Source organism: Eutrema salsugineum, unplaced genomic scaffold, assembly GCF_000478725.1.
Source record: "Eutrema salsugineum unplaced genomic scaffold, Eutsalg1_0 scaffold_15, whole genome shotgun sequence".
NCBI classification, from domain to species: domain Eukaryota; kingdom Viridiplantae; phylum Streptophyta; class Magnoliopsida; order Brassicales; family Brassicaceae; genus Eutrema; species Eutrema salsugineum.
The window spans coordinates 1,053,197-1,069,705 of NW_006256867.1; the positions used below are offsets into that span (position 1 = coordinate 1,053,197).

General features: G+C 34.9%; 2 protein-coding genes and 1 pseudogene across 2 annotated transcripts; all 3 read right to left on the reverse strand.

The window, feature by feature from the left end:
* Nucleotides 1-498: 498 nt before the first annotated feature.
* Nucleotides 499-1,013, reverse strand: LOC112088193 (glutathione S-transferase T3-like). Its single transcript, XM_024158480.1, has 2 exons — nt 605-1,013; nt 499-551 (listed from the first exon to the last, which is right to left on the reverse strand). The coding sequence occupies exons 1-2, from the start codon at nt 1,011-1,013 to the stop codon at nt 499-501; spliced, it is 462 nt and encodes a 153-aa protein (XP_024014248.1).
* Nucleotides 1,014-3,350: 2,337 nt separating this feature from the next.
* Nucleotides 3,351-4,568, reverse strand: LOC18021724 (annotated as a pseudogene).
* Nucleotides 4,569-6,109: 1,541 nt separating this feature from the next.
* LOC18021725 (E3 ubiquitin-protein ligase ORTHRUS 2) lies at nt 6,110-9,837 on the reverse strand. Its single transcript, XM_006404648.2, has 9 exons — nt 9,361-9,837; nt 8,344-8,873; nt 8,125-8,250; nt 7,877-7,979; nt 7,725-7,789; nt 7,541-7,643; nt 7,284-7,428; nt 6,972-7,186; nt 6,110-6,551 (listed from the first exon to the last, which is right to left on the reverse strand). The coding sequence occupies exons 1-9, from the start codon at nt 9,811-9,813 to the stop codon at nt 6,216-6,218; spliced, it is 2,076 nt and encodes a 691-aa protein (XP_006404711.1). The 5' UTR covers nt 9,814-9,837; the 3' UTR covers nt 6,110-6,215.
* Between the last annotated feature and the right edge of the window lie 6,672 nt (nt 9,838-16,509).

Here is a 16,509-nt window from a genome sequence, read left to right on the forward strand (position 1 = left end):
ACACTTCTCCTTATGACCAATCCACCCACTTCATCCTGCAAAACAGATAACAGAACCAAATGAGCAGATAAACATAACCAAATGAGCATAGAAACAGAACCAAATGAGCAGATAAACACTTACCTACAAGATCAGACCATCTTAAGTAATAGCTTATTCTTCAAAGCCACTTCCATCTCGGTTAGTGGCTCTTTTTTAGAAATCAGACTCTGAAGAAGTTGCTTGTCGTCATGTCTTTCTGTAGCGGCCACATCCTTTTCCTTTATGACCCACAGCTCCTCCAACAGCTTTGCAGCACCACTTGCACCTGCACTTTCTTCACTCTTCCTCCTTTTTTTCCCTTTGGCCTTGGAGGCCTTAACACCCATTGGCCTCTCCTCTGTTTCTTCCTCCTCAGGCGAGCCAGCAACAGAGCTTGAGGAAAAGTTAGGCTCTTCACTGAGCCTACTTCGTTTGGAGCTTGTACTTTTTACAGTACGCAAACTACGCCACTTCTGATCATTTCTCAGCAGTCTCCAAGCATGATCCAAGGTAAACTTCATCTTCTGGTCCTGGAAATACAGTTGGTGAGCAAACTGGATCACATCATCATCATTCTGGCCACTCTTTCTAGCCCTTTCAGCAGCGTCCATGCATCCAGCAAACTTGGACACCATCTCATTGATTTTGCACCACTTCTGCTTGCAAGTATTGGCCTCCCTGATTGGAAGACCGGCCACAGTACGACTACTAGCGTAGAAACTAGCAACTCTATCCCAGAACCTCCCTCCTCCCTGCTCATTCCCAACAATGGCATCTTTAGATGTGTGTAACCAAGCACATATGAGGATCTTTTCTTCAGGGATAGTCCATCTGTGCTTGACTACTGCATCTTTAGATGTCTCAGGTAAAGGTGATTGTGGTTGGGAGAAGATGTTTGGAGTGTTGATGTTTGGAGTGTTGATCCCTTGTTGAGACAAGAGATCAGTGAAGTTTTGAGATGATGACAATGGAATGGTAAAATCCATATCCATTTTACTACGGTTTGGTTTCTTCTTCCACAGAAGTTATGTCCGATTATAGATGTTTCCATTATAAAGCAGAATTCATCACTGAATGGCTACCTAACTTTTCTATGTTTTGTTAATTGTTTTGTTACTTTTCATTATCAAAAGTGTAATTGAATACACTTTTGCAGTTGGCTGATATCTCTATCACCATCAATTCATCAGTTACCATTAAGTTTTAGTTTACTTCAGTTTATATTTACTAGTTTACTTCAGAACAATACCATCAACCTCTTAATGAACTCCTCAACTACCTAAATTTAATGAACTACTCACCAAATCAGAAGGAAAACCATCACAGAAAATCAACAAAGCAATGAACGAAATAATCAGATAAAAAACCATTAATGTTTCTTCTACCAATCTGAACAGATCAAACAAAGATGAACCAAGCAATCTATCTAACTCATTCTTGCCCAATCTAACTCAATCTATCTAACTCAAACAAAGATAATCAATAAACGAACTCACCAGGGATGTGATTGTCTGAAACCGTTCTTGCCCAATTCTGATCCTTCTTCCACACACACATGCAACCGGTTTTCACACATGCAAAAGTATTTGAAAATATCAAACATCTCGCAAACCACAATCGATAAAAACTTGTAATCAAAACTTGTAAACACAAACATCGAACAATGATCTCATGACACGGAAAACGAATCGATCAAAACTAAAAGGTTCTGACACGGCGGAGAGAAGAAGATTTACCGGGAAAGGATGGCTCTGACACGGCGAAGGAAGGAGGAAGACGACACGACCAAGGAAGGAGGAAGACGAGACGGTGAAGGACCACGGCGGTGAAGACGAGACGGCGAAGGACCACGGCGGTGAAGACGAGGCGGTGAAGGACCACGGCGGTCTCAATCGCCGTAGTCGCTTCGAAGGAACACGAAATTTTTGTTTGGAGAAAATAAAGCTCATTTCGCAGATCTGCCCAAAAAAAATTCACACGAGCCACTCAGATGATGCCACGCGTCGCCGTGAGACACATATGAGCTGTCTCAGAAATCTCGTTGGGCTGAGACGTTTTAAACCCAAATCCCTTCTGACCCAATTGTTTATTATTATTTGTTGGGTTGAAACCCAAAAGAAATCATGAATACAGGTGCTCTAAGGCCACCTCCAACGGAGGTTCAAGAGGGTTTCATAAGTGGGCCCGTTTTGTGTGGTCTCGTTTTTTAATTATTTATTAAGCCCAAATCGAATGAGACGGTATGAGTAGAGTGAGTTTATTGAACCCCTCTCACTTGGGTATGATTAGACAAGTGGCGAATTCTCATTGGCTGTTGTGTGGAGGAGATAGGGGTAAAGTGTTTCGTTTTTTCATTTGGAGTTGAAATTTTTTTTGAGTCGTCGAACACATATCTCCTCATGTATTGTATTTTGTTATTTCCTTTAAGATTTCATATTTCAGTATTTTTTAAATGTTTGTGTATTCTAATGTTTTCTAGGTGCTTCATGTATTGTATTTGTATTCTAATGTTGTTTTTATGTAATTTTAATTATGTAATGTTAATTTTGAAAAAAAATGAATTTTTTTTTTATAAATTATATTATTATTATATTCAATTGATACTCAAATATAAGTTTATTGATGGAGGCCATTTTTAAAGTGGAGATGACTCCTTTTTCAATAAGCAATAAAACTAATAAACAATTGCTATGAATCCCAACCATGGATATCATGGTTGGAGATGTCCTAAGGACTTTCTTTTTCTGGCAAATTGCAGGCTTTTTGTCTTTCGTTTTAGATAATGCTGCTTAAGCCAATCTGGAAGTGCATAGAATATGCCTCGTGACACGTCCTCGTTGGACATGAGTTCTAAAGATTCTCAGAACCCTAAACCCTAAACTATTAACCTCCACCACTCGTTTAACGATAATGGCCAGCTATAATTTTTTAACTTCTTTATATCCAAAAAAATAAAGTTGATATTTAGGACCTTCTAACCACAGATAACTAAAGAAGGAATCCTGAGATGTAACAAAGAAACCAAAACAGAAGACAGACAAAACCTAATAAATTCAAAATATAGAATCAGAAATCGGACTAAGCGAGAGAGGAAAAACAAACCTAAACAACTTACAACTAGATCTCAGAGAAAAGAGAAGAGCATTACAAAAAGTGAATGATAATTCCACTAAAGAGAAAGTGAAAGCGAGAATAATATCACAAAATTTAATTTAATTATCCGTCTGATCTGATCAATGTGTTATATACAGTTTTTTTTTAATCTCTATCTCTACTTGAAAGCAAGATATGATTTTCCACATTTCATGATTTTCCACATTCGAAGATAATTAAAGCGAGACGGATAGACAGCTCAAGACATCGTATGAGCTGGGGACTGTAGGCACAACAACATTCAACCGTTCAATCTCCCCCCAAACCTCCTCCGATCCAGAAGAACTCAGACGCTTCTCTAACCTAATCACCAAACAACAAGTTCTTTTTCCTTTGATGCCAAGACGACGCTCAAACCCATCATTCTGCCTCCATACAATGTCAATCCACTCGTGCCATATAATTACCAGTTTCCCACCATGGTTTACTAATTGAATCGTACGGTACTTATCAGCACGCTTCGTGTACAGATCCCAAACCCTCAACCATTAACCACTCTCCCACGGCTCAATTCATAACACCAAAACTCACCGCAATAATGACTAAACAATGCATTTTGTATAACGCACCAAGGTCTATTACCTGATACTAGACGTTCTAGACCCACCAAACCCCATCTCTAAAAGCCATCTTCTTTCCTTGGGATCATAGGCATACTTGTTCTGCTTGGTGACAACGTATAGCCTTGCTCCAAAAACTACAACTTGGTGTTTCGGATGGAATCCATGACCACTAGGGCTAGGCAATAGCTTCCAAGTCTGAGTCTTTATGTCGAAAACCTCACCCCAACTCATGGGTTCCTCTCTCTTCTTGCATCCTCCAATCACATATATCTTCCCGTCTAAGAAACAAGACTTGGCGCCTTTCCTTGCCACCGTCATCTTAGGAGCACGACGCAGAGTGTGGCTCCGACAATCAAACACACGAACGGATCTGGAACGCTTGTCCTCCTTAGCTTCCGCCGATTCGGTATATTTCGGAACCGACGTCTACAATGGTTGCGTTTGATCGAGCATAAGCATAAGAGGAAGAGAGTTTTAGTTTTACCGGTACTAAGCTCAACCCACTCTTAATCTCACAGCCGTTGCTGATTAGGGCTTGATCAGGATTCATGAGATTGAACCAGCGATGATGGGTGTCGCTTGGTAACCATAGACATATATAGAGGTGAGGCTCTGTCGCTCCAATCCGGGATGGGATCGAGCCGCGTAGATCTCTGGAGAAGAGAGGAGAGAGTTGAAGCTCTTGGAGACTGAGCTGAGGGAACGGTAGTGAGATTTGGAGATACGGGCTAAGCAATTAGCAATTATTTCGTCTGGAACAGAAGAAAACGACGGAGATGATGGCTTATGGAACAGAGCAAGAGGAAGAGAAGGAGGAGGAGGATTCGTCATTACAACGACTAGATTTCTACGGTATTATATCGAGATGTGTTCTTAGTAGTTTGCTTGTGAAAAAATAACGAAGGGTTCAAGATTCTTTATACAGGTTTCAGTTGTTTTTAGTCCAATTCATGAAATTTTTTTTTTTAGGTCTATGTATCCGTGTTTGTGATATTTCCTTTTTGCTTCTAATTTAGCGAGAGTAACAAATTATTGTAGTTATTTAAGTCTTTCACTAGCCGACCTTTTTTTTAATCTACCTGAATTATTTTTCGTGTTTTTCGAAAATATATCAAAATTTGTTTTTATTATGTGAAAACAACTGTATTATATGACATCCTGTCCTTGTATCGTTAGAGATGACATGTTCGATCTGTCTTGACACTGCCATGTAAATCACTTGTTTCATAAACTTATTAACAGTTACTTGTTTCACACGAAAGATGTGTCCATGACACATGAGCACTCTGTCTCTACCGACCAAGAATTATAAAATGCGAGCTCACCGTTTTTGGTAAGCTTAAGATGAGAGCTCAACCTTATGTCAACTTGTTCTCTTCTTTTTTATGCTTCTTTCTACTATAATCCCATGTCGTCTGGTTGCTTGAGACGGGTAAGAATATCTTGAGACGACATGGAATTATATAAGAAAGAAACATAAACAAGAAGAAGAACAAGTTGAAAGAATGTTGACCTCTCATTTTAACCCTTTGTCCCTTTCTCCACCAAATCTTAAGCTAATATATAGTTTACCAAAAACGTTGTTTAGAGCAGAGAAATAAAAGCAGAGAAAAACGATTGTAATTATAGGAGATAATGAAAGCAGGGAAAAACGAAGATGACTAGTAGTGTATATATAAAATAAATATTAATAAATGAAAATTGGGCACCTCTCCTTCCCCATACGCAAAAGTTAAAAGTCTACACGTGAAATTACTTTATCATGCAACATAACAAATGTTTGTATCGAATATTTGATTATTCATGATCCTTGTCGGGGAAGTCATGCTATGTTGTCCAGTGGTGATTGCAAGTTTGCAACTGTTACATCCTCCGTAATAGTAACTCAAACTAGTATTCTACACTTCTCATAGATACCATACTCTCCTTTCAAACTAGTGACTAGTGAGATATGTCTTAGCAAACGCTTGTCGCTTGAAGACTGCAACAAAACCAATCGTGGCCGATTCACAAATCACAAGAGGAAGTTGATATGATGACTCACAAGAGTAACATGTTGTCACTTCTCTGAGTCTCTCCCCAATTTCAGCAAACATGCGAACTCGCATTATATGCTTGAAGATTTGGATCTGGACTAGTATGCTTTCTTGAGGTTGTAACTTCATCTTACTATATATTTCTAGTATAGATTACATTGCTACTTGTGCTCAACTAAGTTGCTAACTCTCAAAACGATAATTATAATTAATTTGTTACGTAAAAAGAAAAGATATAGAAATTTCATAACCAAAATACCTTATATAACCCGAATTAAGATGACATTTTGAGTTCAAAAACAAAAGACCAAAATACGTTCGCAATATACTCCCACAACTGTTTTTGCGTACGAAATATTACAACCACAAAAGAGAGTTCCTTTTAAGAGTTACTGTAATAAGAAAGGACTCTTGTATTATTAACTGATTTGCATAAAAGACCTTAATTACACACAGTCGCAATGGGTGCGACTGCTTCTGTGTCCAGCTTCATGGGTGCGACTGCTTCTGTGTCCAGCTTCATGGGTGCAATTGCTTCTGTGTCCAGCTTCATGGGTGCAACTGCTTCTGTGTCCAACTTCATGGGTGCAACTGCTTCTGTGTCCAGCTTCATCTTTTTAGTTGGTGGCTCATCTTCAATCTGAGTTTCTTCTTCTTCTTCTTCAGACTCTGTGTTTCCTCCTCCAGAACTTTCTCCGCTTTCTTCCTTCTCAGCTACAGGCTCCTCCTCCACTTTCTTGTTCAGATTCTCTATCACACTCGCCAGCTCTCTGTTCACCTGTTTATCACACAGATTTTATATACACAAGTAATTACACTGGGACTTTATACAACAAATTGGTATAACTCGAATGTGGTCAATCAACTCCGAATTATTATGAGTTTAATAATATAAAACTCTTCCTACACAGTCACAATACAAAATCAGATGAAGCTCTCGATCCGTATCTAAACATGATCAATACTTGTCAACACGCTATATAACGTGTTGACGTGTACCGATCATATTTAGGTAAGGATCAAGTGTTTGATCATGTTTTGTGCTACGTTAAGGAATCAAATGCCGACAGTTTTAAAGCTTACCAATGAAATTCGATTTGAATGCAGTATTCGACAGTTTTTTTAAGGATGATGCTCACTACACATAAACAATGGAAGAAGAAGAAGAAGAAGAAGAAGAAGAGATTATGATATAGACCTCTGGGTTCTGGAGAAAGTCGGAAATGTCGGTTGGGCAAGAAGGACAGTTCATAACGTTCTTCTGTGCACGGAGTGTGCGACCACCACTGCTCCTCTCCCTCAGTTGAGATATCCCAGCAAATTTAGCAGTCAAGCATGCCTTGCAGAAGTTGTGAGCGCAAGGAGTTGTCACAGGAAGATTCATCAGTTTCCGGCAGATTAGGCAGCTGAATTCTGTATCAACATAAAAACAAAATGACAAGTTTAGATATGCCATGCACAGATTCAACTTGGGTCTTTTTTTAAACATCATAGAAATAGGTGCACCGACCTTTCAGAAGTTTCTCCCTGGTAGTCTTGTTTCTTGCAGCCCTTATGGCTCCCTTCATGATCTTCCTCTCTGCAGGATCCAAAGAATTAACTGCCTTTCTGCTAGCTGGTGGAGACTTCACCCACTTCCAACGACCATCAGCCTCCTGATCAAGTAAATGTATATATCAAACACTTGTTATTATTGGGAAATTGATCTAGGTAACTAAGCTATGTAGTATGTTACTTTCTTATGAGTCAAGTAAGAGTAAAGCTTACATCAAAATCCCATGATGGGCTTTCCTTTCTCACGAAGAGATCAGTGGCATTCTCAAGCTCTGGAATATGAGGCAAAGGTCTGGGGCGATCACCATGCTCATCACTGCAGTATAATTCAAAGTTTAGGATGACTAGTAAACACAGGAAATGGCGGTTTTGTAATGAGAAAAAAAGTAGAACAAACCTTGTCCAAGGCGCCGGCTCGTTGTCGCATCTCACAAAGAGGTAACGACAGACCTTAAAAGAGCCCTATAAGAAAACAGAAGAGTAGGTGAGGGAAAAAAAAAATCCAGCTCTGCTTAAGTGAACAATTTGGATTGTTAGCCATATCCAAACCTGTATTCCGATTTTTCGCCAGCACTTCTCAATCCTGTAGACCCCATCATATCTCACTCCTTTTTGAGCAGGGGCATATGCAGAACGTTTCTCCTTGTCAGACCTATGTGAGCATGAAGAAAGAAATCAAAGAGTTAAAGATGATTTTTGCATAGTTGATATCGATAAAGAGAGATAAAACTAAGCAAAAACCACACTGCTAAATCGGGAAATATGGGCAGTGAAATTGTTCTCAAATAACAGCTAACCTGACAACTCGCACAGGATAGCCCTGTTTGCAGCTGAGTCGTAGTGCTTCATTAAACTTAGTAAACTCCTGGTCAAAGGACTGTTTCTTGTTCGTCCTCTTGTTTCCACTTAAATCTCTCCCTCCACTGCAAGAGAAACATTCGTACATGTTCAAGGCAAAAGACAGATAAAGCATGAATCAAAATGCATCAATGGCTAGTAGTAAAGTAAAAACATACCTTCCTGTGTAGAGAAACCATTCGCCGTGGTCTTCATCATCCTTGTAACCACCAGAGAGACACACCGACTGAGCTCCATAATCTGATTGCCCAGCAATACCAGAGACATGTGGGTTATGAGCTCCCCACTGCTTGCACTCTTGTCTATCCTCCCAAGTTTCTCCAACCAGAACACCTTGGTTTCTGACTGGATCGTTCTCAGCTGGAATTGGACCAAAGTGGTCCGGTGGTATTGTCACGTAGATCCTGCCACTACAAGCATTAGCCTTGCCAGTTTTCTTGGCCCGGTCAGTCGTGAATGCTTTCTCAGGTCGGTCTTGGTTGCTTATATGATGATAAACCCTTGTGCTGGCCACAGAAGCAGTTTTGGAAACTTTGGCCAATCGTATGGCCGCCACAAGCGCAGAGTTGATCCTGGGGTTAGTTCTTATCTTTCTAGGGATCGCGAAACGGCAATCCGGACAAGTTACGTTCCTATCACGAAGCCATTTCTCAAAACACTTCAAGCAGATATTATGACCACACGGAGTCTGCAAAAGTCACGTACAAGAATAGCCATTAGCAGTAGTTGATCATTAATCATCTAAAACATGCAATACCGTACTTAATATCTATAGTTGACAACGTCAAATACAGCAAAAGTGCACATTAATTACAGTCATTTAAACATATCACAGTGCATAACAATCTTAATCAACATTAAAAGGGAGAAATCAAAGTCATTTATCTATAAATGCAGAAGGATAATAAAGACACAATCACCACAAATGGTAAGTGAAGTAACAGTTCTAATTAATGCTAGGTTTGAAGTATCTAGCAGAATAATCGTAGGTGTTTATGAGCGTAAATTACTCAATCTATAAAGTGAACATAAACATATCCAACAACAACAGCGAGAGATTCAACAAAATCTAAGAGAAATCGATTAACACTAACAACATGAAATCACATGCATAAGAGACATTTCATCTAGTGATTAACGATCCAAGAGAGTTTATATGTCGAGAGAGAACGAACCGTGACAGGCCTTTCAAGCAAGTCTTTGCAGATGGTACAGTTCATATTGATGCGAATCGCGGCCAAAACATCATCACCATCAGCGATTTTCTCATCGTCATCGTCATCGTCCTCCTCATCGGCTTTGCCGCTCAGAAGCTGCTGCCTCTTCTTAGCTTTCTGAGCCTCGGTGAGTGACTCATCGGCCTGAATCGCGCGGATCGCTGCAACGAGAGACGAACCCTCACCGTCAGGCTTCAATCCGGAGACGGGAACGAGATCCATAACGCCGCAGCAGTCAGGGCACTCCCACGACTGAGTAAGAGCTAGGGTTTCGGGAGGTGATCGGAGACAAGCCACGTGCCACGGCGTAGCGCACATGCTGCAGTTGAGACATTCCTCCGGTGGAATCAGCGACTTGCACCTCATGCACGAACCATCGGCGTCGCATGGAACCTGGATTTCGGGATTCATCTTCGCAGATCAATCGAGAGAGAGAGAGAGAGGAATCTGAGAGAGCGAGAGAGAGATATTTTAGGGTGAGAGAGATATTTTGGGGAGAGTGAATGTATCCGAGATTTATAAGAAGTGACAGTGAGGGAGAGATTTGGGGAAATGAGAAAGAGAGAGGGAGAAGAAAAGTGGAGAGGCGGGTTTTCGAAATTTCTGGGGACACGAGCGTATCTACAATTTTTAAATGGATTAAACAATTACAGTAAACCTAATCATTAATTTGATTATATATCTTCACAAATGGTAACTATAGATTTCATTTTTGTTGTCTTTCTGTTTATTTTGGATTTTTTACTAAAACTGGCTTTGAATATACATCACCCCTGAAATCTTTACCCCTATGAAGACAATAATACAAATTATATCCAATTTAGCATATTTTTATTTTATTTTTAAATTAAATGTTTCCAAATTATATGAAATCTAATTTTTTTAATTGGTCAGCATAAGATTTCTACTTTTTCTTGAATTTTTTATGTATATATTTTCTATCTTAGTCAAATTTATGAAATTTTTTATACAGTGTAATATGATAAAGTTGTAATTTTTATATAAACTGAAGATTTATTAGTAAACTAGAGGTGGTAGTTTCTAATTTTTAGTGAAATTAGTTATTATAAAATGTTTGTGAATTGAATTTGAATTATATTTATATGTAATTATTTTGTTAAAATTTTCAAATTTATATTTTTATAAAATTTACTTAAAATAAACAATTCATATTAGAGGTTGAAATATCATTCCTAATTTCCTACCATTAGGCCTAACACACAAATTTTCCTACCATTAGGTCTTTCTAATATCACCAAAAACGTTTCTTTACTTAAATAATTATTCACAATTTTGTTTTTTAAAAAATGCACACTCAAAATAATGTTATACATTAACCAAAACAAATTTATAATTTGTCTAATCTATTATGATACATTATCGTTAGAGGGATTTTTTAGGCCTACCATGGTTGCACAGAATTCTCGACCTCTAAAATAAACAATATGATATGGGCTAACCCTAGCTGTTAAACCCGCATAATAACGCCATCGCTAGCTAATCTCAAACTCATTTTCATATTATTTGATATATAGACTACTGGCTTAAAAAGAGGACAATCAACAAATAACTTCAATAAAATCATATGAAATATTAGATTGTGTGCCATCAAATCACAGTAGAAAAAGAAAGTGGTTTTGTGGCTCGATAATAATTAGTCATAATTAGATCATATCTGCCTGTTAACCGTGATCAGATTTTTGATATCTAATCAGACACCAAAACTAAATGGGTTATAACACTACTTCATATATAGAGTTATTCGTGTCAGATTTTTAACACATTAGTTTACCCTTTTAATATTTAAGAAGTGAAAACAAATGCCTTAAACATAAACACGTAGATCTTTTCATGACGCGTATCCATTTAAACATACAAACATCAAATCAAGTAATTAGACCATTATTTTCTCCGTTTTCCAATTGTTTTTAAAAATAATTCGTGAGAATTTATAATAATTATAGTGAGATTTCGGCATATCCAATTTTAGGTTTGTTATTTCTGGTGATAAAAATAATTAACAAAATTCTGCTAAAGCGAATTGAGGAATATAACGGGAAGGAAAACGTGGATTCACTTGGGGTGTAGGGTTCACCCCCACGATACAATTTCTTTAATGGACTCAATAAAAGATTTTCTTTATCGAGTGGATTTAGAAGTCAGATTTTTAAGGATATAAATACAGGTTTAAGGATTATAATTGATTATTCATACTTTTTTATCGAGTGGATTTGAGAGTTGGATTTTTTGAAAATATAAATACAAGTTTAGAGATTATAATTGATCATTCCACATTCAATAAAGAAACATAAACGAGTGTTTTCTTCGATTTATGATTTCTCTCTTTGATTAAGATTTCTTTAGTATGATTCACAAGGTTAAATTTTACAAATACCACCAAACACTTTTATCTATACTAGTAGTGGCTAAGTGCTATTCTTATTCTAGAACGCTCTCTAGACTAATTATTATCCACTTGCATGGATAATCCTTATCCACTTCTCTTGTTATATGAATTACATATCATCTTCTCTATAGTTTTAGCATTTTCACCATTCCTAGACTTCTCTCTAGGCCCAAGGGCTCTTAATATAGAAGATATGTCAATATGTTTGGTTGTTAGCATATACTCGGCTATTGTTCTGATTCTATTAGTTTGATTATATATCCTCTTGTATATAGACACTATTCTGCTGCACTCAGTACGTTTTTATTAAGAGAATATGATGATATCACTAGTGTATTCTACACTTCATTTGGGCTAAAAACTAATAGAGTATTATAGAGGTAATTGTTTTATGGTTCCGTGACAAAACATGCTGCTCCCTTTAGATTTGCCGATTCGGATGTTTAGTTTAACGTTTCAGAGAGGATCACATAGTTTTCGTACAAAAAAAGGTTGTTTCAAGTTAAAGCTGCTAACGACTTGAATGAGAAAAAGAAGACGGATAATTTAGACAGTTTTATTCTATTTCAGATTTTACTCTTTTAGCTCATTCATGTTCCATATCAAGTGTTGTCGTGTTGATGAAATATAAACAGAACATCCAATGTTTATAATTTTACAAATTAAACACTTTTTTCGTGAAAGACTTACATATTTTTTTACTAAAAAGTGGTTAAATTGTTTGTTGTATAAATGCTATTGGACTTACTTACAACTACAAGTAAATGCGTCAATACAATTACTGTAGTTTATGCTTTCTTTATATGATGCTTCTTTCATAATGCAGTGCATATATACCGACTAACTAATCTTATAAATCTATTCTATTAAAACAGAAGCACATTTAGTGCTTGCATCCAAACACTCCCAAAGTTTTTTTATAATATTTTATTTTATTTTTATATTTAATTTCCGAAAATTAGTTATTAATTTAGATATTTTTAGATTTACTAAAATCTAGGTCATCTTTAATTTAAATTTCAAATTATTAGAAATTTAATTAAATTTAGTTACAAAAATTTGCATTAAATTTAATTTAAATTCAAAAAATTCAAAAGAAATTATAATTGAATTTTATTACGAAAATTTAGATAATAATTTTTATACTTTAGAATTTCTTAAATACAGGAAAGATTTAATTTAAAATTTTAAATTTAAATAATATTTTTATAAAAATGCATAGTAAATAAATATTTTATCGTATTTTATCATAAACAATCGGTCTAAAATATCAAATATTTGAGATTAATAAATATTTATATTATACAATAATATGATCGAGCTAATTAGAGTTATATATATATATATAAAGTCCATGAGTTAATTTATTAAAACATGTAAGATATTAAGATGATTTGAGACAATTAAACTAACAGGTTAGCCCGTTTATATATATATATACATTTTTTAATAGCACAAATAGTAAATAAATATCTTATTATATTTTTTCATAATCAATTGGTCCAAATATTCCATATTAGTAAATATTTATAGGGTTATACAATTATAATTATAGTCTTATACGGGTTAGTTTGTCAAAACATGTAAGGTATTAAAAATGATTTAAGACAACTAAACGGATGGATTAACAAATTCATAGATATATAGATTGTTTATGTGTAAATCTAAATTCACATAATAACAAAGTTTATAATTAACATTAGATCAATATATACTTAATTAACGTATGCTCTTATTCTACTAATATACAAATTTTACTGTTTAAAATTAAAATATGATAACAATTTTTTGATTTAAAAAAATAAATTATATCTAAACAAAAAATATAAATGCAACTTATATTAGAAATAAAAAATAAAATATTTTCGTGCGGACGCACGGGATTAAAATCTAGTGAAATGGTTAATTTTCAAGGGCGTGTCAATCTTAAAGAAGAAAATTAGTATTCAGTGGAAGTCTAGGGCTGGGCGCGGAGCGGATATCCTGGATTTTGAGGATATCCGTGATCCGCTCCGTTCCGTCCGGATAATCATGTTTCCGATCCGTATCAGTTCCGTAACTATCCGGATATCCGTTTTTCGGATATCCGCTAAAAATTTAAATATTTTCCAGATATCCGATCCGCCCTATAAAAATATTTAAATAATAATATATTTAAAATAAAAATTTTAAAAATTAAAATTTAGCTAACAATGACAATATTTTCTTTTAAAAAATATTTTTTTCTTAACTTATTAAGTTTTAATATTTATAATAATCAAATATATAAACAAAAAATTCACAAAAATTATATTTATATATAATAATTATACACTTTATATGAATTATTATTTATCTATATATACATATATATTTATACCGAAGCGGAGCGGATATCCGTCTTAATTTTTTTTCAGTATTTGTGATTTGCTCCGTTTTTAACGGATATTGAATTTTAGTATTTGCTTTGCTCCATAAAATTACAGATATTCGGATTTTTCGGATCGAATCAAGACAGATAATGGATCGAAGCAAATATAACGGATATTTTGCCCAGCCCTAAGTGGAACGACACATTAGTTTATCAGGTGGTTTCGAATGATAATGAAAAGAAATAAAGTGACGTCTGCACATAGAGTATAAAGATAGTTAAAAGTTAAAACATATGGTTAGTGATGATATGATTAGGATAATCAAATTCCATATTATTTAGTGATGTTTCACAAAACTCTAGTCTTATGTTCCCATGTTAGCTAGTACTGATGTTTCATAAAAACTCTAGTCTTATGTCATTATTTAATGATATTTTATTATCTTATTCAACATCGGGTCATGCATATTTATAGAAGAAATCAGAGAAGTAGTCTCTGTTTCTCTACACTCCTTACGACATTGAGACATAATTAGCTCTAGATTTTACCCAAGGAAACAAGCAACCTCAAAGACTAAAATATATCAAAATACACAGTGGATAATGATGGATCTTCAACATCTTCTTACACTTTTTGTATCCTGTCTCCCTTTTTCCTCATTCTACCTTTTCTTGATATATTAGTTTTGAGAACAAATAGGCATCACTCAATAGTCAACACAATCACAAACCTACGAAAAATTAACTTTTTATTTATTTATGTTCATGTCTATGCTTTTTGAATGCTAAAATTGGAAATATGTGGTTCCAGAATTAGGTTATCTTTTTGAAAAAAAATCCACTCCATTTATGTTCGTTTTCACTTTGGTTATGTAAACTTATGCTCATTACTGGTAAGATTTACACATTTACCTCACGACATGTGCTTACACCTGACTATTAGATTGTGTATATTGCGAGGCAGCTTCATCAATATTTCTTATTATATTTGTGCAAAATATATTCTTTATGTAACAATTTATTCTTACATTTAAACAGATTCAGTACATACCTAACTCCAAAACAAAACCGTCTTCTCCCATATTAGTCCTCTGTAATAAACGAGTCTTATCAACACTACATTTTGTTTTAAGCTGGAGAAAAATGAATTGAATAAGGTTTGCACACTTCCATTTTATTTTAAGCTGTATTTACATATCAGCTGTATTTATTTTGTTCATTTGTTCATTAAAAGAAAGAAAATTTTGCCCGTGGAAAATTCAATCCTCAAAAGAAGATATGACATCCTTCGCAAATAGTTGTAATCATATGTAGCTCCAGTTGGTTGTGTCAGGAGATGAACTGGGCACATCTATAGGTAGTTTGATAACTATCACTGCCTATTATGTAACTTATTCCAACAAGAACCTCAACACAATTATATTTTACAATTCTTTGACGAATTTGTGTGGAACTCTGTGTGGAACTTTGGCCTGTATTCAACAAATCTTTTAAACGTAAGTTTTTGTTATATTTCTATTCATTGTTTCAAACCAATTTCTTATTTCTATATAGGTTAATGTGTGTTAATATTTAGGTAAAGGAAGAGGAATGAAAGAAGAAAGCCACAAAGGGATTGGTGTTCCACATGTCATTAAAAAGATAGGTTTTTATTATTTACTAGGTGTTTAGTCCGCGCCTTGCGCGGGCCGAAGAGTTTCATTGAAACGTAAAATTTTATTTTACGTTAGAAATCGAAAAGAATTAAATCAACAATTTGATACATACAAAATTAAAATAAAACTAATTTATGATAATCATTGTTTAACATTAAATACCTTAAAATTAATATTAATAAGTGTATAAAATTAATAAACACAAACTAAAATCATAATTAATATGAATTATTTATCTTTTTCTCTTTTTATCTTTTAATTTTTTTTCTCTATCATTTTCTTCTTTCTTTCTTTTTTTCTGTTTTCTTTTTTGTTTTTTTCCTATTTTTTGTTCTTTATTTTCTATGTATTTTCTTACTTCTTATTTTTCCGGTTTTTCTTTTTCACGTCTTCTTCTTCTTCTCCACATCTTTTTCTTCTTCCTCTCATACATCTTTTGATTTTCTTCTATTCCAGATTTTATTCTCTTTCTTCTTCTTCTTCAATGTTTTATTATTCTCTTTTTTTTTTTTTCTTTTCCTTTTTCATTGCCATCGTCTTCTTTGTTGTCACTGACTTCCTATTCTTCTGGTGTTTTTCGGCTTTTACTTCATCTTCATATTCTTCTACTTTCTCTAATTCTTCATCTTTTAAAGTATTCATCCAATTTTTTTTCTTTCCTATCTTCTTCTTCTTCTACTTTATCTTCTATTTTA